This window comes from Plectrocnemia conspersa, unplaced genomic scaffold (assembly GCF_051122295.1).
Source record: "Plectrocnemia conspersa isolate PC_06_02 unplaced genomic scaffold, ASM5112229v1 ptg000006l, whole genome shotgun sequence".
NCBI lineage: Eukaryota > Metazoa > Arthropoda > Insecta > Trichoptera > Polycentropodidae > Plectrocnemia > Plectrocnemia conspersa.
The window spans coordinates 20,605,615-20,629,576 of NW_028277170.1; the positions used below are offsets into that span (position 1 = coordinate 20,605,615).

General features: G+C 28.6%; 1 protein-coding gene across 1 annotated transcript in view; it reads right to left on the minus strand.

Annotated features, from left to right (window-relative positions):
• Positions 1 to 9,782: 9,782 nt before the first annotated feature.
• LOC148234481 (uncharacterized) overlaps positions 9,783 to 23,962 on the minus strand; it is a 42,223-nt gene continuing 28,043 nt past the window's right edge. The window contains exons 2-4 of the mRNA XM_088187688.1: positions 16,762 to 17,005; positions 16,378 to 16,609; positions 9,783 to 10,854 (exon numbers count right to left, since the gene is read on the minus strand). Of these exons, the coding sequence (XP_088043814.1) occupies positions 10,562 to 10,854; positions 16,378 to 16,609; positions 16,762 to 16,779 (543 nt within the window). The 5' untranslated portion in view covers positions 16,780 to 17,005 and the 3' untranslated portion in view covers positions 9,783 to 10,561. The remainder of the gene's footprint in view (positions 10,855 to 16,377; positions 16,610 to 16,761; positions 17,006 to 23,962) is intronic.

Sequence of the window (23,962 nt, forward strand, 5' to 3'; positions counted from 1 at the left end):
TCACTGAAGAAACACAATCATGCCGCGATCATCCAGCCATTCGTTGCACTCGCTTCTTAGAACAACGAAATATATATACGCTTTTATAAAATTACATTTGCTTAATGGATATCTCCGAGGTCGAATTGTGCAACGGGAATATTGTGACCTTACAGTGCTTTTTCTCCTCTGGTGGTATATTGTTTTTTTTAGAAACATTCTGCTACCTAAAAAAATATTTGGATTACCAAAACTATAAATATATGTATACATGTACTTTTCTTTAACTTGCAAGCTAAAGCAAATAGATATTATAGAAAGTTGGAACCGGGTTTCTTTTGAATAATTAAGTAAAATCATTATAAAATTTATATTTCACAACTACACAAAATCAATACTTTTACGACATGCTGCAACAATGATAAGACTATTGTGCTAGATGATATGAATGCCAAACTAAGCAAAGAGCGATGTGTAAAGCTTATTAATGATAGTCATAACAAATTGTAATGGACTAAAACTAATAAACTCTCTAGCCTCGTATGATATGATTATCGGTGAAACAATGTACTTACATAAAATATTTATAAAGGTTATTATTTAATTAATTAATTTTATAAAATATGCATAATAAAAATAAACTGCCTAATTTATTATTTTATATGCTTTTTGATCAGATTGCATCATTTCAGTCTTTTTAAATCAGCAGGATTAAGATCAACTGCGATTTAATTAATTCTGCATAGTTGATGGAAATTTTTAAATACATAATTTTATCAAACTTATTGTATTTACAGTGGTTAATAATATTTAGAATGAATTTTATATATATAATCGCCTTGAAGCAACAAATACAATATTACGAACTTCACTAAAATTTGCGACGCATACATATTTTTGAGATGAACATTAAACGATAATAAAAGGTGAGCCTTTCCAACATTTATTTTCGTTCAATGAACGAATTCTGCGAACTTCGGTCATAGTAGGTACGGTTAAACATTACATTCACATTTTTTTTTTCAAATGCATAAAAGCATTTTTTGTTCAAGAGAAGCGGTTTATAAACAACGTGAAGGCGCATCAAAGATCATGGATCTTAGAGCGGCACATTTGCGGCACATACTGTTTTTGAGATTCACTAATATTCAATAATTCAGGATTAGCCTTTCCATAATTTTGGTTCGTTTAACGAATGAATTCTGTGAATTTCGGTCGAAGTAGATACCGCTGATGAACATTATAGTAACACGTTTTTCGCAAGCTTCGTATTGCCTCGCATTTTATTACAAAATAAGGGCGCAAAAATATTCATGTATTATGGAGCGGCAATAGTCACTCGAGTATATTGGGAGAAAAAATGAAAGATTTTTTGCAAATTTTATTTGAAATAGTATATATACATATACCACAATTATTCGAATAATCGAATATTCGATCGAGAACCCCATATGTGACGCAACCTAGATGGAAACACCATAAACCAAGCTACTTCATTGTGACTTCTAGACAGTAAAGCTTATCGAGTAAGAAGCTATAAAGGCGTAAACTTTGATACTAATCAATTGCTAGTCATGGCTAAATTTAAAGCAAGACATTTATTAAAGACATAAATATAATGTTAGCTACATAAAAAATACATACATGTTTTTTAGACCCATGATAAGCTTCATGATCAACACTAAGAAATACCCATAACTGCTATCATGATATTTAAATGCCTTGTTATAAATAAATAAAATAGTCAATGCCAAAACATTTTTTTTTACTTTGTTTCATCTCTAATAACTTTCTAATTAGAATTAATTTTTTTTAAATCAAACGTGCTTAAGATGCAAGGCCCTTATAATTTGTTAGAGACACGTCAGTCGAATTATAATCATTATAATTTGGTGTGTGTTGGTATTGAAGGAACGCTAACGAAATGCACTCTATAATTTGAATTTTAAGATAATGCGGTAAACTTAGTACTAGACTGTGCGTCCATACATTCATGCAGTAGATGCACACCAAAGATAGGTAAATACTCACTAATTATGTGATTGCGCTCCCAAAACCTAACGGTAAAAATCATTATTATTTTTAGTATAATTGACTATCATTATTATATATCGGCCGACCGCAGAAGATTGAACGGTCCCTCCCAGTGTGCTATGTGCGAGACACGGAAGCGCTATGGTACATAAAAAATGGTTCCGTTTGTGAATAGAAAAATAAGAATCGATATTCACTTTTACCGCAGCGACATCTTCATGCATCAGCGGCTCGGTCGAATTAAAACAAGCCTGTAACATTTTTTATAACCGCAAACGGCTCGCAGGCTCATCGCAGAGCGTCGCAAAGAATACAAAAAGGGCACAAAGCCATTTATTTTCATCTGCAAAATCAAGAATAAAGTAATTAAAAATTAATAAAATTAAATGGAGACATATTAAAGTGTACTCTTGATTATCCGTGCTTGAAATAAATTTATTTCATAATCTAGAACATATTACAGTCATGTGTTGCATAAATAAAACTTTTGGTAATTGCTAAGTTCATTTAAGAATATGATATAAAAAATCTTCCATGTTGATTATCATAACCAAAATTCTTCTAACGTGGCAATTGGTATATTGGATTCTGAAGAGAATATATCTGAAATATGAGTATATTAAAAAAATTTAAATGTCGTCAGAAAAATATCAAGAAGTGTTTAGATCGCTATTTAAACGATCCAGATTCTTAACCTTTTTAAAGCCGCGAACTATTTGTATGACCATGCACGAAAGACTGGAAATTTTATAGAAAAAACAAAATCCATTTAAACTATTTTTTCGAAAATGTATCTATGTTATAATATAACAACGTATAAAATAAATATACAATGTATTTGCTTAAAAAAATATTTTTTTCTTCTTAAGCCAGAATTGTCACATTACAAAATATAAAATTAATTATAAAGTATATTTATTTGCGATTATTATTAAAATATATTATAAGAGATTTATTTGAGCAAAATTTTAATGATTTTCTTAAACACACATCAAGTATCAGAAAATAACAATATAAACAATTAATAATAAAACTTATAGACAGCTTAAAAGAAGCCAGATGGAATACCAAGCAGCGCGACGCAGATTGCGTACTCTCTCAGTCTATTAGGGACCGCCGGATAATCAATACTTGATGAGGATGGAGTGTGATATGTCCAAAGAATGACTTATTGCTTGCGATTTAAATTACAGATTCGATTATACCTCACATTAAATAACTTAAAAATAGTTACAATCTATATGCATTACACATATATAATAAATCCAATTATAAAAGTATATGTTTTATTATGAAATATTTTAACTACGCTTACGATTAAAAAAATCTATCAAGAGTTTAATTATAGTGAATAAATAAAAAAAATACAATTTATTTTACCCCTTTGTGATTTTTGCAATTTTAAAATCCATGATCCTTTAATTTGTTTTTGAATAAGAAACGCTTTTTCTCAATAAAAAAATGCTTTTACGCCGTCGAAAAACAGTTTTGAATAGATTGTTTATCGGCGTGTCTAATATGACCGAAATTCGTACAATTTATTTGTTAAATATTTTTTTTTAAGAAGGGCAATCTTTATTGCCTCGTCTCAAATGTTTGTGTAGGTTGATTTTGTATTTTTTGTTTAAAGACAAAATAATTTCTTTTTAATTAGTTCAATAATTTGATCGCGCTAAATTTAAAAATGTTCTATCAATTCTGCTGAATTAATTTAATCGCAGTTGATTTTAATTATTTAAAAAATATTTTTTATTTAGCCTTCTAAAAATATTTTTTAATAGAATGTTTATCGGCCGTATCTACTATGACCGAAGTTCGCAGAATTCATAAGTTGAAAAAAATGTTATAAAAAGCCACCCTTATTACCATTTAAGGCATATCTTAAAAACAGACCTTCGTTTCAAATTTTTGTGAAGGTTGTGTTATGTTTTTGTATTTGTTGTTTAAAGACGAAAATATTTTATTTTATTGGTGATTTGAAAACACTGATCAAAAATTTGTCACATCTTGTTGAGTTAGTCATTAGTATTCCAAGCTTATCTTGTTACGATATCCGATATTAAGTTTCTTAGTCTATTGTAATATATATTTAGTGAAGGTATCGTTAAAACGTTATGGCTATTGGACAACACCACGAGCAACCTTCAGAGAATCAGCCCAGCATCGCACGAGACATTTGATGTCGCTGTCTATTTGGAAATGGCCATGGAGAAATTGGATAAAACCCACCGTTTTGCACGTCGCTTGTTTCAAACGCGAAAGATCTTCCGATACGAAGAGGTGTGTCTGACTGTTTGAGGGTCATAGACATGCTCTAACCCAACCATGAAGATCCTCTTGTGCCTTTGCCTGATCCTGGCGCATCATCGAGTTCTAGCGGGTGGAGGGAAGGGTTCTAAGCAGTAAGTGTTCCAAGCATTGCCGTGGTGAAAGCGTCCCTTTGTTACGTACACACTTTCAGTCTCTTCTATTGTGTTACTTCTGTGCATGTTTTTTGCATCATTTATATGTCGTCCAATTATATATCTCCATTGTAGCGATTCACTCTTTTTATGCGCTGTAATGTTAATTACTTGTAAGATTGTGCATTAACATGTTAGCAAGCGACGCGCCTTCTCGTCTTATTATGTATTGTTACTAAACAGTGATTTTTAAAGTTATGTATCAGAAGCAAGCCATTAAAATAATATGTATCAAATATTTGAGGAAACTTTCTCTAATTATTTTTTTATTTAGTTCCTTTAAAAAATACAATACAATTGATTATGAATATTTTTGCGAATTCAAGATTATTTACATGTATAAATAAAAATAATTATTTAATTGATAAAATTCTGATATTTGTCAATGTTCTGTATTATCATCATAGTTTCAAACTTAAAGCTCACATTTAAGTTCATACATAAATAAAAAAATTCATAGTGAGATCAAAAGACGAGTTTTGCAAATAGCTGCAAGGTCTCACATATATTTATTTAGGTGTAGCGTAACTTCTTATTTTTAGTGACTCAAATATTTTTATTTTTTTAGTTTATTAGGAAATAATATATGTACTACTTTTCGATAAAATAAAGTCATATTGTGAATTAAACATCTACAATTGACGTAGTAATTCATCTAAGATATTTTACTGAATTTTAATTTTTACCAAAAAATATTAAAAGTGTAGTTTTTAATACGTACTTTGATTTACGTCAGTTAACAGTTTCAAGCTAGTACTTTTTTATCTTTAGAATTTCCTGTATTTTTTCAAGCTTATTATTTACTTATTTTCAGAACGAAATAATACCTCTACTGGAGTACCGAAAATCCAACTTAAGGCCATTGCTGTTTTTATTGTTAATTAATAACATAGAGACAAGAATGAATCACTCTTTTTTTTATTATATGCGAACTTGAAAATCTTAATCTGTATTCCCTCAAACTGCAGGAGGATCTCAATTCTTTATGGAAGTGTCCTTTTGATGACCGATTGGCTTTTAGTGTCATAAAATGGCATACAATCCTTGGTGGATATTCATTTACTTAGGAACTTAGTGTGACATTCGATTAGCACTGAAAATTTAGTCTTCACATTGCAGAGACTCACAGATTTTATCTTAAGAAATGCGCAGCATACTAGAAGTTGTCCGCATTATATGGATTTTAGACATCATGAGTCAAAAAATTACAACATAAATTCTTTTAGTATTTATATTTAGTAGTGTTTTAAATTCATTTCATTATAAACTCACAAAAGTGCTTATGTAATTAAACTATTTTGTAAGTTTCTCTAAGGTACAGTTAACAACCCTTTGGTGCTCAAGCAAATCCAAATATGGACATATAATTATTGTCTGAAAAGACTAGGTCTAGAACACTTGTCAAATTTTCTCAGACAAAAGCGTTTGACAGTATAAAAAATAAATTATCTTCCAATATAGCTACATTACAATTAACTTATCAACACTAATATTAAGATCTAAAAAATAATATTGAATAAATAAAAATAAAATTGAAATACATATGCCATTACAAATATATCAAAAAAAGTTTTTTCTGTTTTAAATGTATTAATGAGGGCTCGGGTATCGCGCCTTTTCTTTCTCTCGTATCTCTTATCAACGTTTCGACCTCCGATATAAGGATCATCATCCTCGGCGTAGTCTAAATCCTATCTTGGCCACTGCAGATTTCCAGGTGCATCTTAATTTTTTTTATATATTTTCTGTTGTTACCTGACACGCATTATCTCAATGGGTTAGAGCGGAGTAAATCTGTACCAACTGGATAAGTCAATCATACACAGTAAAAGTCTGGAAATTGATGATATACATATATTATTAATTATAAATTATTATGTATAATATAATTTATATTTAATAGATGTCACTAAAAGCTTATTTTAATAAATAAAAATTAGATTCTACAGCCGTGACTCGAACCCTCAACCTCAGGGTTACTAGTCTGAAGCGTTACGAACTAAGCTATTCCTACCTTATATTGTTTCATATTATTGCTCTGTTTTTTCAGTTTGATTGCTGCTAGAGAATCACAAGAGCTTTAACTTTCGGTTTTGATTGTTTGAATGCATGTGCATTTGTGAGTTTTTATTTGAATTTAATTTAGCTTAGTTTAAAACCGTTAACTTAGTATTTAAATTGCTTTATTTATTGCTAACTGTATTTCAAAAATCTATATTTCTATTGCCTCTATAATTTCTTACAATTGAGTATTTATTTTTGATCAAAGTTATATGGTCATTTTTTCTCAAGGTATGATTTTTCATCAAAATTAATGATTATATTTTTTTTAATTCTATAGTTTGTCTGACCAATTTATGTTTTGTCGCAACTGCCGCATAAATATTGATATAGTCCCTGTAATTCAATATAATTTTGTCTTTAAAGTAAAGTAGTTCCTTTATTATTATATTATTTAAAAAAAATCTAAGACCCTCTTAGTAAAAGAATTGCTTAATATTTATCAAGATTCTTCAAAAATATAATTATGTGAAATACCATTAAAAAAATTGTTTTTATTTTTATCAAAAATATTAATGAAGACAAAAAACTTTATGTTATTTATCTGCTCTATGGTATAGGGAGGCTGCTATAGAATTTAGTTGAGAAAAATGAAGATTTTTTCATATAAACTGTGTATCAGAAAGTTATTTTACTTTTTCTAAAAATAAATTCGTCTTAGATGGTAAAAATTTATTTTGTTTAATTTCGATTGTAAATATATTTTTTTCGTATTGACTATTTAACTCTTTTAATGTGACGTCATATAAATATCAAAGTCAATAATATATTTAATTTATATATATTTTTATCTTACGGATTTATAGAATATAAAAGACCCTTACCTTATCTTGAAAATATACCTTGTAATTCTTTAACCGCATAATAGGTTTGCGTTTAATAAATTTAGTATCATATACAGTAGTATCGGTACAAATTTAGTATCACACACAAGAAACAATATATATATATATATATATATATATATATATATATATATATATATATATATATATATATATATATATATATATATATATATATATATATATATATATATATATATATATATATATATATATATATATATATATATATATATATATATATATATATATATATATATATATATATATATATATATATATATATATATATATATATATATATATATATATATATATATATATATATATATATATATATATATATATATATATATATATATATATATATATATATAAGGTGTCCCCAAAATGAACGCAAGATTTGAATTAAAAATATGTATATACACTTTTTTTTAAGTGTATAAAAAATTCTCATGATGATGCCAAAACAATTTTGGCGAAATATAGAGACTCTAAAGGACATGAACGCAAATTAAATCACGTAAATACAATAATTTTTAAATATTACAAATTGTGTAAAAATAAAATAACAATTTTCAGTGTAAACAGTTACGCGCTGTATTTAATTAATCGATCGAATATATTTCAGTACGCTCTTATCCGTGGGGCAAGTAGGGAACTAAATAACAATCTTAACTGAAGTGATTTGATACAAAAACCACATCTAAAACTCTATCTGTGCGACGTTTAAAAAAATTCTCCTGATGATGCCAAAGCAATCTTGGCGAAATATAGAGACTCTAAAGGACATGAACGCGAATTAAACGTAAATACAATATTTTTTTAAATATATATATATATATATATATATATATATATATATATATATATATATATATATATATATATATATATATTATATGCTTATTTAAAAATAATTACAAAAATATGTTCTATACGTATTTAAAAAGTATCCGTTCTCTTTCTAAATTGTTGTACTAAATTTTGAACCAAAAATTGATTCGTGATGGTTTTACAAAAACGCTTGATTGAATGCATTTTTTTTTTTACTAAAAACTTGCACTTCAAACACTACGCCGAAGCAAAAACTATATAGTTCTTGTGACTGTTTTTGCTTATTTGCTGTCTATGCCCTTTTAATCTGGGTTAACTCATTAAATTTGTTTTTTTTAATTGTTTTCAGCGAGATCCTGAAGATTCATGTGCCGGAGATCATCAAACATCAACACCACACCCACTACGTGTTCATTCATAAGCACGCGCCCAAGAAAGCGAAAGAGGCCAAGAAGAAGCCGCACAAGCACGTGCCGCATATGCCGCACGGTCACCATCACTTCTTCAAGCACTGGTCAGTTCACGGCCACAAGCAACACAAATCAAGTCACGGCCATGGCCACGGACACGGCCATCCCATGGTCACCAAGCATAATAAAGCCCCACCTCCAGTCCACAAGATGATGACCCACAAGCACCCGAAGCACGAAAACAAGAAGAAGAAAACTCAACCGGCTAAACACCACGATTACAACGGCGGATATGAAGTTACGGAGGATTATGGACCGGATGATGAGTATGACGACTCTTACGGATACTACAGCTATCCTCCGATTCATCCGGCGGTGTCATCCTACGATATATCTCCGTACCATAGACTGGAAGCTCCTGCTAAAGAAGAAGAAGAATATGATGAAAACCGAGAAGGGGAGAGCTTTGAAGTGGGTCCTGAGATCACATATGAGAGCTTCTCTTATCATCCCGAACCCCCAGGCCATCAATCGGACTCTTTCGGAGAAAGCATTCCTTCATACGATCAACACCAACGGCATTATTTGAACGAAGTGAATCATGGGATTCACTCCATAGTTCAAGACGATAAAATAACTAAGTTTAGTAATGAAAACACTGAATCAGAAAATACGGACGGATTCCACCATAACTATGACGACTCAATGTCGCATTAATCTTAAGCGTAACACAAATTTTATACTATTTTTTATTTTGTAATAAAAAAAAATAATAAAAAAAAATAGAGTGCCATTCTCCTCACGCTTTCATGATTTATTTTACATTATCTGTTCTTATTCTAACTATTTTCGCTTTAATTACTTTCTTACATTTGTCATATTTTATATGGGCTCCAATAACACGGTTCACAATTTCGTCCCAGTTTTGGCTTTCTAAATTTGCATATTCTGACAATTATAGCTTTTTGTATGTAGGCGTGCTTTTTTTATTTTTACACTTGAAAGAATTTCACTCGTTATATTTGTTTATTGTAACTCATTTACGCATTGCTTGCTACAAAATAGATTTATGAATTAATTGTTTTATTGTACTTGTATATTACTTATGTATACACACATATGTATAGAATAAGAATAAAATAAATAAAAAATGATTTTTGTATTGAGTCGTATAATTTACATCATCAATAATAATAATAATAAAACAAGGAAACTTACAATACTAAGCAACAATATAACTATAAAATGTATGTAAGATTAAATCACATTTATTGCAAAAAGCGGTGATAAGCCTTAAACTGACTGCAGTCGAGTATTGAGCGTTTTTCACTAACTGGTATTGCAGATTCGAATCAAAACATCTTAAGATAATTTAAGGAACAGCATTTAGATCTAATTAAAAAAAACTAAACTTTATATATATAAATAATACGTAATGAAATACTTAAAAATCTCTTAGTTAAACAATTAAAAATTGAGGAGCGCATTAAGAATATATGTTAAATGATTTTAATAAAATTAAATATTTAAAAAATAGTATATATTATCTTTTGGATACAGAAAAATAAAGATCATGCTAATCCATTCAATATGAAACTGAATAGCGAATCTTGTATTTTTGAAATGTAAGCAAAATGGTCTGAATTGAATTTTTGTTCTAAAATGTATGACTCGAATCACTACAACAGATCCATGTTATTAATATGAATACCAGTATTTTCAGAGACCTCTGTCGATTGCATCTATATTATAAATAGTTAACAATTACACACAAGTAGACGTCTCTGCTTTACGTGCAATATTTACCCGTTGTAACTGCGGAAATTGCAATGTATTTGATGATAATAATTTGCGAAGTAATGAGCGAGTAATGAGGGAGCCTCCTCTTCCATTACTCGCTCATTGATTCGTCCGCTAATGATATTGAAGATGCTCAGTGGTATCCGTGAGATTCTTCCTCTTCATGGTGATGATCTCCGTGTCCACCGTGACCAAATGAATGGTCTTGGTTAGAAGCGAATCCTGCATATCCTGCGTGATGAGACGAGAAAGACCCCGCGTGGTCGTCGAACGAGCCTCCGCCCCCGTGACCACCGCCGCCTCCGCTGCTGGAATGACCGCCACCTCCGCCGCCCCCACCGCTGGCGTGACCGCCACCTGCGCCTCCGGAGAATCCGCCCTCGAAGCTCCCGTGGCCTCCTTCATGTGGAGCTCCATATGTATAGCCTGAAAAATAATTAAACATAATTATAAACAAATCTCATGTGACTTCACTGTCACCATGAGACACCATGGAGAGAGCATTTAAATACTACTTAGAAATATAAAATCTGCCAAAACAACAAGAGGATAATGGATTTATGTTTTATTGCCGTTACCGGTAATAAAGCCCTACAAGTCCAACCCTATGGGTGGATACCCAGCTTGTGTCCAGGTCTACGGGGAATGTTTATGCTGCCTCAGTCACAGCCTTTGGCCCTATGTGTAAATATATGATAAGTAAATACACCTCACTTATATACTATTGTAAAATGCGGTAACTATTTTATGCAATAGTGATTAAAATTACTTTTAAACTTGAAGATGAAAACCACAAGCAAAAAGCAAATTTTTTTTAAAACAATAAACTTGCTTTTTAAATTGAAATGATTTAAATAAATCAATGCAAGGACTACAAATGCATCCACTGATACAAAAAGACAAAGTGAAAATATTCATAGAATCTTAAATTACAAAAAAGTATGTTTGACATGTTTCTTTTTTTATAATGATATTCAAGCAAAAAATATTTTCAAAGTTAATGAAATTTACTCAAAATCACTTATTTATTGTATTTTTTTGTTCCGTATATTTTTATTTTTCTTTTGCTTAAATTGTAAAATGTTTTTTAGTTTTGTTTTCCTTAAATTACAACCAAAAATGTTTTGTTTTATATTTTCTTTTTTTATTAAATTGTAACTAATAACTAATTGTAAACATGATAATGGTTATTAACCAGTAACATGTATGCCTTTAAAATTATTTATGTAATTGAAATCAATTTGATAAATTTTGTGCTAATATATAGTTCATATTTTGCATTAAAAACAAATAAATTAATAAACTTACATTACATGAGAATCTCATCTACTAAAATCATTTTTTTTATTTTTTTGAAGGGAAATATATTTTTACTATTTAAAAATCTGCCTGAATTTTAAATATAATGGCCATATTAATACAATTGAAAAATATGGCCATTATATTTAAAAATAAATAAATAAAAAAACATTTATAGTACGCATCTAAAATTTCTTCGAATTCTCTTCAACAAGTACTTTATTTCACTTGGATTCTAGATAATAGAGCCATATTCGAGGACGCTACGAACTAGCGTATTATACAGAATACGAATGACTATTAAATTATTAAAATGACATGCGCTCCGCATAATGAAGCCAGGCATTCTTAATGCCTTTTCGTAAACTTTGAATCTCTGCTCAAATGTTACATTTAAGTCATTGACGGAAGTATTTCCTAATAATTTTCACCTTAAATGTAATAAAATTGCACCAATAAAATATAATAATGTGACAATGAAAGATAGTCGATAGTCGATCGACTACCTCTACAGTGATTCAAGATATTTATGTAAAGATCCGATTTTTTGCGAATACTCTGACACACTTTCAAGGATTCGACATATAACAAAAAAAAACGGAAAAGCGTAGTATGTAACGTCTCAGACTAGTAATTCTGAGGTTTCGGGTTCAAGTTACATCTATTGATTATAAATTGTATTACACATTATAATTAATAATAATAACTTTGTCTGGTGATTAATATTTACTTGTAGGTATTTATTATGTCTGATTAACTTACACAGATTTACCCTATTATAACGCATTGGGCTTATGCCTATAAGTTACAATGAAAGATTTAAAATAAATAATAATAAAAATATTCAAAGCTAAAAACTGCAGCATGTACATATGTCATTGATGAATGGACCCAGATTGGATCTCTGTGGTACTCCAGAATGAGCATTGGAACGACATTTGCCATAACTCATACACAGCAGCGACTTAAGAATTTGTTTAACTTCCGAAGAAGTACCTCATGACAAACTTTGTCAAATGTATTTTGAAAGTCGATATAAACTGTATTAATTTGGATTTTATAATCAAGGGATTATTTCCCTATTTTTGAAAGGCACAAGATGAAATCTTTGTTGCTGGTCTACTAGCGCTGATTGAGGGTTTATCTGTGATTAATTATGTTAAACAACTTTGCAACTATCTAAGGAACAGCGAGAATAATATAAAAAAGGCAATCAACTATAATTTAATATTATATAAACATTTCTTTAGAATTTATTGTATAAATATTACTGTAAAAGTGCTAAAAATATTTATTAATAAAGCAAAAGCAGCTGTAAAAATACATATGCTAAAGATATGCAGGAAAAAATGTTGATACATGTAATATTGAATGAATCCTTGAAATATTACCAAAAAGGATATTCAAATGGTTCAATATGATTTTGTAAAAATATTTTTTAATTAAAACAGACAATATAATCGATTATAATGCTGTTTTTATTATCAAAATATGAAATTAATATTTAGAAATATACATTGCCATCTGTGAACGAAAATTAATATTAAAATAAATATTAAATTTATTTAGCCAAGTTGTGAACCATAAGTGAGATACTAATGATCTCAAAACTAACTTTATGTATAATTCACGGATCATCGTGTTTATATATTATATAATAAATATGTAAAATGAAACATTATTTATATTTATATCTATGATAATATAAATGAGTTCCATATAGTAATATAATAGTGACTTAAATATATCTCAAGGTATTTGTAATTATTATTCTACTAAATATTTCTGTGCATTTTTATTTAATACTTTGAAATCACGTTTTTCTCTCATATAATAATACTATACATATATTTTAATATTATAGATAACAATTTGATATTTTCTATATATTGATAAAAAAAAATCGCAATAAATAAAACAGTTCTATGCGACTAGAAAGTATTGAGCGACCGCTTCATAAAAAAGTTGGACTGGCTAAATAATATGGTGTACTAGGGTAAGATGTATGTATTTAACGTTGTATAAAAATGTAAGAGTATATTTTTAATGCTTTTTTGTATTATTTTAAGTGTCACTGTATAGTCTTTAGCGACCGCGAATGATAAAATAAGCGTAACGTTATATTTTTTATCGAAAAACCAGTCAGTGTGTCAGGCAATCGACAAAACTCAAATAGATATGCCATGGAGAAGCGCTTTAAAAAAATGAGGCTCTTAGTAATAGAATAGAACACGTTGACAATGGAGCGCGTGAAAAAGAAAAGTGGTGGAAAGCGTCAAAGGAAAATTCTACATACAATAGAAAAAATCTTCGGGAATTTTCTTTCATTCAATGCTAATCATCGATTTTGCTCTCGATTGAAAAAATACGCAAAAAAGTGTATCGGAAAAGCGAGGAAAACAATATAATTGTCGATTGCAATTATATGGGTAATTGCCGGGAAAGCTAAGCAAGGTGAGAAAACATACGCAACATAATGCGCATGCGCGAGAAAGATGACATAATTTATACACCGATTAGAGATAGAAAGCAAACAGATAAATTTAGATATAAATAAAATATATTTATAATTAAACCCACTATGAGTAATAAATACAAGAAGTGATCTAGTAAAGACTTGTGTGAGATACAATAAAGTATTATAAAAATTTATTTTAAACAATCTTTGTAGTAATAAATAAGATTAAAAATCTGGAAGAAAGTATTATATCAAATATGTAGCACAAACGTAGGTTGTATGTTTTGCATAAAATGTGATCGTTTTGAGCTTTTTAGAGTAATTGTAAAAGCTTAGTATTTAAAATAGACAATAAGCGCTTCAGGTTGGGGTAAAATATATTTGTTAATTTTAAGTAGTGAAACACAAAATAAATTTATCATTTAAAATAGCCAATTACCGCTTTAGTTTTGTGTGAATTATTTATTGTAAGTTTTTCGTTGCAACAAAGGGATTAACGCCATCATTAACTACATTAAACTAAAAATCAATGATATATATTTTATTAAATATTAACTATTATTATATGTCTGTCAATTTGCTCAACTTAATTCATCACAAAATTTATTCGCGAAATTAGAAAAATCATTTTTAAATCATACAAACCTAGGTTTTTTTAACATATTATGAGTGAGAAGTGATAAATTAGTACAGGTTCAAGCTGTTAGGAAAATAATTCAATGTATGTAATATACTAATAAAATTAAAATTAGGTTTAATGAGAAATTGTCTATGCATTTAAAATTGTGATAAAATGTATTAGATCTTTATTAAATCTGACATATGTACATAAAAAAAATTCCTATGTGCTGCTATCTTTTTCTATGATATTTCATATGGAATAAGACAATAAAAAAATAGATAATAGATTACAACGCATTTTCGATTTCGTTTGCCGATCGAAAAAAATACGATATAACGAGAGTGAAATTTTTATGTTGCTTAATTGGCGAAAATTGAAAACTTTAAATTCGCTGATTTAATTGTATGCTATTATAATATTTGAGTGAAAATAGCAATCTTCGAGAAATTCAACTTGTGTCATATTGGGTAGAATAACAACCTTTCTCTCATGTTTACTGTCCTAAAAATATTTTCAACCCAATCATAATATCACATTCATGAAACAGTGTAATTGTATTTCTTTAGAATCATATATTTTTTTGGTACATAGCAATGAATTATAATAAAAAATGTATGAGTCGTTCTAAGAATCAAAATGGCATTGAACTAGAAAATTGTCATAATAAAAAATAATGACATATTGCTGTATAAATAAGCTATTATTTTTGATTAATAAATAAAATGTTGACAATCGCTGAATTTTCCAGTTAATTTGACATACTCCACAATTCCACCAAACTAGTTATATTTTTGATAGGATAAGTATTCATAGCGTTTCTGGAAAATCGTGTTTTTAAAAACGACTTTTTGCAATCTTATGTATTAAAAACCTGAATCAAACTATTTAATAAAAATAATTGAAGTTCATCATAAATTAATAATTTTTAAAATCAATAAAAAAATTCTAAAAACACACAAAAAAAGTTCATCAAATACATCGCTAATTATTAATAAATAATATTAAAAGAATAGGGGATGAATGTTTTTTACTGGTATTTGCAGCTAATATAGATTTCATTTTAAGTAATAGTTTAAGCAGCAGAATTATATTTATAAATTAATTATGTAATAAATACTATCAGTAAATAGTTAACTCTAGTGCTATTATTATCTTACATAATCAAATAATATTGCTAAAATTAAAAGTTGATTTAAAACATGATGTCATTACGAAGAAAAAGCTATGGTTTATAAAGTTGCTTATTAGTGTTTTAATTAACATTTTGATTTACATTGTTATCGTAAAGGATACGACATGAGTGGAAGCAGTAGAAAGATCTAGGAACTCAATAAGGATAGTCAATAAACAACTGATTGCATAAGACACTACGGAATTAAAAGTTCTTGTATTTCTTTCAATGTTTAATTGACTGTTTCAAATGTAAAGTAATAGTAAGATTGTAAGATCTAAAAGATGCACCATTTCAACATATGTATCAGAATGATAGATGCAAATAATTAAATTTTGTCTAAAAGTGAAGTTAGTTAAGGCCAAGAAAATTATGCATTTTTTTTAAATTCAAGCATACCAAGGACTTCGTAGTAGTCGTCGCCGTGGCCTCCTTCACCGCCATGTCCTCCGCCTCCTCCGCCTCCTCCATGTCCTCCCTTATGGTGGATGTGCTTATAGACCGTATGGGTGTGATGATGGTGCTTGACTTTGTAAGGCACGTGGATGATGAACTTCTTGTGTCCGCCGCCCCCGCCCCCGCCGCCAGCACTGCACATCGCCACCACTGCGCCCAGCGCCAAGAATATCAACTGCAACAACATTGACCGAACCGTGACGTCACAGAAAATTAGCACATGATCGAAATTAGGCGCAACTGCCACTACGACTAAAGAACAACGGTCGCCTGGCTAGCAAAAAACGTGATCGATATGGCAAAGTCGCTGCGGCGTGGTGGACTCACCGCGAGCCTGTGCGCCATGCTAATGGTGATAGTAGCGAGTGATTGGAAGTGAACTGATGATGATGACCGTCACTGGTGTGTCGTCGCGATTGTGTGATGGTAACCGGAGCAATTTCGCCAGCTTTTATAACGGTCGCAATTGCACATTCCCCCGCTCAGCGCCAGTGGTAGGGATTTACAATTTTTGCAATATTTTGCTGTTGTATGTCTCACCACCGCGGCATCTTTCTTGCGGGACGGAATCCTGAAGTCAAAAGAAAGCAACGTTATTTTTTAATGATGTGTCTGTGAGAATTTATAAATGTATGTATATCTGCTGTGTGTGCGCATGTAACATTTTTTTCCGCGATTGCGTAAAAACTACCCCTTTCAATTATATTATTTATTAAAATATTTTTTTATTCAAATTAAGATCCCAAAATAATATTTATTATTTATTTAGTGTATATAGCTAATAATAAAAACATTTACATAAAATATAAAATAATCACAAACAGATTTTTTTATTTTTATCAATGTCTATATATCTGCTGTATGCGTACATGTAATATTTTTTCCGCGGTTGCGCAAAAACTACCCCTTTTAATTATAATATATATATTAAAATATTTTTTTAATCAAAATTCTCAAATGTTTATTTATTCATTTATTTAGCGTATATAGCAATTGTTCATACACTATAGAAATATAATCAAAACATACATATATATGTAACTATTTTGGGCATGTAATAATTTTTCCACGATTGCGCAAAAACTAACCCTTTATAATTATATTATTTAATAACATATTGTTTTTAACTAACTAAGATCACAAAAGCTTTTTTATTATTTATTTTATTAATTTATTTACCCTTTTGACGCGTCAATCAAAAATAAATATTAATTTTTTTTTTAAATGCTAATTTTACCTTGATACTGTTTTTAAATGTTCTGATTTTTTAAAAAATATATATATTAATTGATATTTTATGTTTATTCACCAAAAAAAGTTTTTTTCTTAAAAAACATTTTTTTACTGATTTTTGTCTAAAGGGATAAAAATTAGTCGATATACGCGTTCAAAGGGTTAATATAGCTAATTGTTTGTACAAAATACGTAAAATAAACATTAACAGAATATAATAAAATAATAATAATATAATTTATTTCTTAATGCACGAATGTGTTTCTTCGTTCCATTAAATAAATCAGCTACATTTTTATTTTTGCGGACTGTTCTACAAATATTTTTAAATAAATTCATACCTCCGTACAATATTCCCCTGGCCGTACTCATTTCCTTAAAACAACGTTAATTTTCATCGATTTTATAAATGTACGTATAGCTGCTGTAATTAATTCTGCCGCGATTGCGCAAAAGCTTATAATTAAACAAATAATTAAAATATTGTTTTTAACTAATTAAATTCTCAAAAGCTTATTTATTATTTACTTTAATAATTTATGTAACTAATTTTTTATACACTAAACAAATATAATCAAAACATACATACAAAATATAAAATGAACATTAACAATACACATAAAAAAAATTTTTAATGTTCTTAATGTACGTATGTGTTTTTTTATTACATTAAAGAAATCAGACACATTTTTATTTTTGCGTATTTTTTCAAATATTTTTATACAAATTTCTTCTGGACGTACAAATCCTTGAATTTATCTATTTTTAGTACCAAATCTAAGTACTTATTTATCAATCATTAAATACTTTTATAACACATTATTTTCTAATTTACATAGAAATACTAAAACATTATTCTTCAATATTTTTAGTATATCCAATAAATTAAGAGGTGGTTCAATTTTAGTTTACGAACTTTAAAACAAAACACAACATTTTTCTTGTGAAAAGAAATCTTGAAGTCAAAAGTAAGCAACTTTATTTTTTATCAATGTCTGTCTTTGAGAATTTATAAATATGTCTATATCTGCTGTATGTGTGAATGTAATATTTTTTTTCGCGATGGCGCAAAAACTACTTTATAAAATATTTTGTTAATCAATCAACGATCTCTAAAGATTATTTAGCTTATATAGCTAATTTTTTATACAATAAACAAATATAATCATAAGATACATATAAAATATAAATATAATAAAAAAAAATATTATAATATATATCTCAATGCACGTAGGTGTTTTCTTATTTCCTTGATGGAAACAGCCACATTTTTGCGGATTATTCTTAAGATTTTCACTTTTGTGTATGTCTTATTAAAAAATAATACTTAGCGCCCACCTTAACTATTTTTTAATGTTGCTCCTAGCTTAAGTAATTTTAAATAAATGTATTTAATAAAATAATTTAATACGATAATAATAAAATATTTTTTTATATTATATGAAATAAATACTATTTTGTTAAAATTATCTTCTTATAATAATAATAGTATTATAATATTTAAAAAAAAATAGTTTTTTTAATAATAATAAATTATTTATTTATTAAAAGATTTAATTATAACTACTTTAAGAAATGTAGTAATATAATATTAATCCTATTATGTAATAATTTTATATTATTCGTAAAAATTGTTTTATTATTTTTTTTTTATAGATGAAATATTAAAAATATGTCTAATTTATTTTATTTACAATATTTTTAATTTTATTTCTTATAAATTATAAGTTTCAAATAATTTATTAGAAATAAAATTTGTTAAAAATAGTCACTTAAACTTTACATGTATAAAAAAAAAATTAATACAACTGGACAAAAACACCCATCGCTCACAATAAAAGCTTGAATCGACCACATATCCTGCTTCTGGATCTTTTTATCTGTAGTATTTATGGTAGACTTGCAAAGGGACTGGGTATTACTCAAAAATAACAGGAAGCTCCTATTGTGATGAGCTGGATCGTTTTCACAAGAATTTAAGTAGAAAGGCCTATAATTGTCAATGGAAGTCGAAAAATTATATAATACGACAATTCATGTAATGAAATCGACTCTTGATAAAATCAAGGAACTTAGCTGAAGCTTTTGTCTCATCCGCCTTATACTTCATTTTGATTATCATGTATTTCAATCGATGCAATAATTTCTAGGCATAAAAATCAAAAAAATGAATACATTTGCAATTAATGTATATTAAATTAGATATGATATTATATATTTTGGCATATGAATAAATTTATGAAATATGAAAAAAGCAGTTAATATTAATGTATTTTTTATACTGAAAATTTATAAGGCCATTATTCTGTGCAACGTAAAAATATAATACTCATCATTCTGTTTGTAAAATATATTAAAAAGGTTATGTATTAACTATAAGAAGAATTTCACATAATTACCAAATATCAAAAAAATTATTAGGTAAATTTACAATACACTTTTATTCGCCGCTTGAATTGTTCTATTTTGCAATATAAACACTCATTACACATTTCACATAAAATTGTGTCATTAGTATTTTCAATAATAATAATAATAGAGCCTAGAATTTCTATCCTCGCAATTATTACAATCAAAATTACTTCAGGAGGAAAAACACTGTTCCATATCATGAATCTGCGAAAAAAATGGGTAAAACATGAATTTATTTACAATAAATCTTATTATACTATTTTTAATATGCTCGAATGCTTTCACGTACCATTTGATGAAATGACTTAGCTGTTTTAAGAATTAACGAAATCATAAACATACCTCTTGATTTGCAAATATTTCTTAACTAATTTTATGTAATTACCATTTTATTTCATTATTTTTTTTAATATCTATTTGTATAATTATTGTTTGTATAATGGTAATGGAGTATTAGGGAAACCTGTTTGATAATGATGGTCATATTTCTATCATAAATTAATTTATTTTCTCAAACAATAGCTTTCAAGATATCACAAAATTATTGCATAACTTAGACGTTGCATGTAAATTTAGATTACGATTTTTACGAATATGGTAATTAAAAGTAAGGCTTCCTATTTCTGATCCATTTTCTGATTTTATGAAAATTTCTTCAAAGTATGATATTTACATTTATTGATTTATCGAAACGAAAGTTGAACCGATTAATGTCAGTGGCGCCGAACCGGCAGCGTGCGGGGGTAAAAGTGGTCTCCTCTCGTTTTCATTCCTCTTATCTCATCGGATGCAATTTGTGTGACGTAATCTATGATATTTTTTTCTATTGCTTGCGTAGTATGAAGAGTTATTGGAATCGTCGAAAAAAATATGCTATAAAACCTCCGTTTAAAACATTCAGGTGTCATGTACTGATTACTATGAAGTGTGTGTTTGTATGTCGAAAATTTTGTGTCCGCAATTTCATAAAACTACCCAAATACAATTGAAAGTTTGATAATTTTTGATTGATTATGATAAAATTATCACATTACAACCATTTTATTTTTAATTAATTTGTATGTAAATATATTCTAAAAGTTGCGGTGCATGCAGACATGGGAGCAGTTAGTTTTAGTATATTATTATTCAAAGATAATACACTAGTATTAAATAGTTTGACAATAAAAAATTAAGGTGATTTCATTCGCGTGTGAATTGAAAGTAAGAGAAAGAAATATTTTAAAACAAGGACCTATCTTCGTGCCAGAGAAAGTTGTGTAATGCTTGTTTAACTGCCAAAAAAGAAAGGTACCTTGTAGCAGGATTATGGAGACCGTAATGATATAGACAAAAAATACGATTACCGCTATCGAGATTAAGTGTTTGTAGATAAAGTAATAGTTTTATTTTAGTAACATTATAAATAATATAATTTTAAAATCTAACCTCTTACATGCCTTTAATTTATTTAAATGTAATAATTTTATTAACGGCGGCGAAATAATTTTTCATAAAACCTTAACACACAAAAGGCAAGAATAAATTAATTTAAATAGTTATACCCTTAAACTTATTTCCTATTATATCTCATTGTAACTTTGAGGTATCTATATTATAGATTTACTTAAAACGGGTGCTGATTATATATATATATATTATTTTTAAAATCACACTAATGCTTGTCTAACGCATGCGTGTCCAATTAAAATCGTTAATGATATTCTATATTTCCGTTTTAATGCAATTATGACTGACGACCGTTTCAAAAGCAAATTGTAAAAGTATGAGAACACAATTAATTGGATTGTGTTGTATGTTTTATGATATTCAGATTCCAAATTGAAACGAAATTCTAACCTATATTTTATCGTTTTACTCAGAAATCTGTAGCTTCAAACTATTTTTTTTCTATATATTAAATATATTTTTTATATGGCCAGAAGTGATTGCAAAAGATTTTGTCGTTACATCCATAAATAATGATTATTCTCAAATTATTAATTTAATATTAATGCTATCGAAGAATTGTTTACTGATGAGGTAATAACCAAAGATGAACTATTTAGGCATATTTTAATATTTGAATCAGATCATTAAAGTGTAATCGAATCTTTTGTTGAATCTGTCAAATCATTATTTAGTGAAAAAAAATATTTATCCAAGTATGTACCATGCTCTCAAATTCCATAAAGACTGCGAAATACTTGTGCACAGTATGAAGAAATATATAAAGAATTAATGAAAAATAAAAAAACAATAAAAATCTCGAATTTTTTAATAAAAAAAAATACTCAAACTACTCAATATAAAATGGATATTTTCGCTAATTGTACAATTTAACTTCTAGTGATGATTTTGAACCAGTTATGAAGAAAATATTTTATATATTAGAACCTATGGTATGATTTTGTATGAGTTCCTTGACATTTTTACGCAGTTTCGCGTTACGCGTGCGCCATGAATTGCTTATCGGCAATTGAATTGCTCGTGCATGCGCACTAGAACTTCAGCAGTGGGAGCCGCCGGCTTCCTATACCAATAGCCGGGCAGGTGTGAAATCTTTCGTACACTTTACATCCCCACGGTCGTGTTCTAAATTTAAGGAATACGAAAAGAATTCTCCAGAAGCGCTTTTTATATTACTTCAACGCTTGTATGGAACTTTTTTTAATTTCATGAAGTTTTTTTTTCTTTTTCACCTTCGACTATTAATTGGCTATCAAATATCATCGATCTATCGATTTGGTACCCGAGACACACACAAATAAGGGTTTATGTTGAAAAATCAAAAGAGTAATTAGTGATCGTAATGAAAAGGTAAGTGAAAGGTAAATATTAGAGTGACAGTTAGAGGTATGATTGAGTGCGTTTTAATCATTTTGAGCAGCGAATCGCAACGCATTTGCATTTTGCAATAATTCATACTATTCGTTGATTGTCTACACTCTACATCTAGATCGTGTCTTTTCAGAGAGCGGATAATGTGATTATTACATAAAGAAGAGAATGCATTCGCAACTTCCGCGCAAAAAGACATTCGGACATGTAACAAAACCATAAACTTTTTTCATAGCTTTTTTTCTTTGCTACTTAATTGAATGCCATAAAAAACGTGAGAGTAATATTGTTCGACTTATAAAGGCGCTGCCATGTATTTTTTTTTATTATGCATCTTTTTCTTATTTACTGAAAATAGTGACATAATCACTCAAGTAAATTGTATTGCGAAACAGATTCATAAAGTAATTTCCCATCGCCTTCTAGAACACATATTGTTATATGATTTGTGGTAAGGTATTATATTATTTTTTATTACAAATCTGAGCATCGTAGCTTGACATGTTTCTTCAAGCTGGATGGCTTGTGCATGAGGAGCATTTTCCATCGCTGGCATCCTGGCCGCAATGGGTACCAAAAAGGGACGTGATCGCGACTTTCTAGTGCACTCTAAAGCTTGCAGCCGGAAATTGCCAAGCATTAATGAATTGCTTATACCGCTCCTTAGCAACTTTAAAGAGTGTTACATTACATGTCACTTACAGAAGTATTTTTACTTAAAACATCTTCACCTAAACTGTAAAAGAATTCTGCTGGGCAAGAAGATCTGTAAAATGGCGATTGCCGATTGACCACCTCCACACCAAATCCATGTTTTTTTTATATATAAAAAAATATTTAACTACATCTAATGATAAAAAATATAAATACCAAAATTACCAATTTAAATTAATCCTATGTGCGTGAAGAAAAATAATATGCGAAAAACGAAAGCTTTAGTTGGAAAGGAGCGACGCAGTTACGTGTTAATAGTATGTTTTTGAAAGCAATTTAAGGTTAATCGCAATGCACAAGAGTGAAAGGGTTATGCAACAGAGGACAATTCGAGCAAACTTAAAAAAAT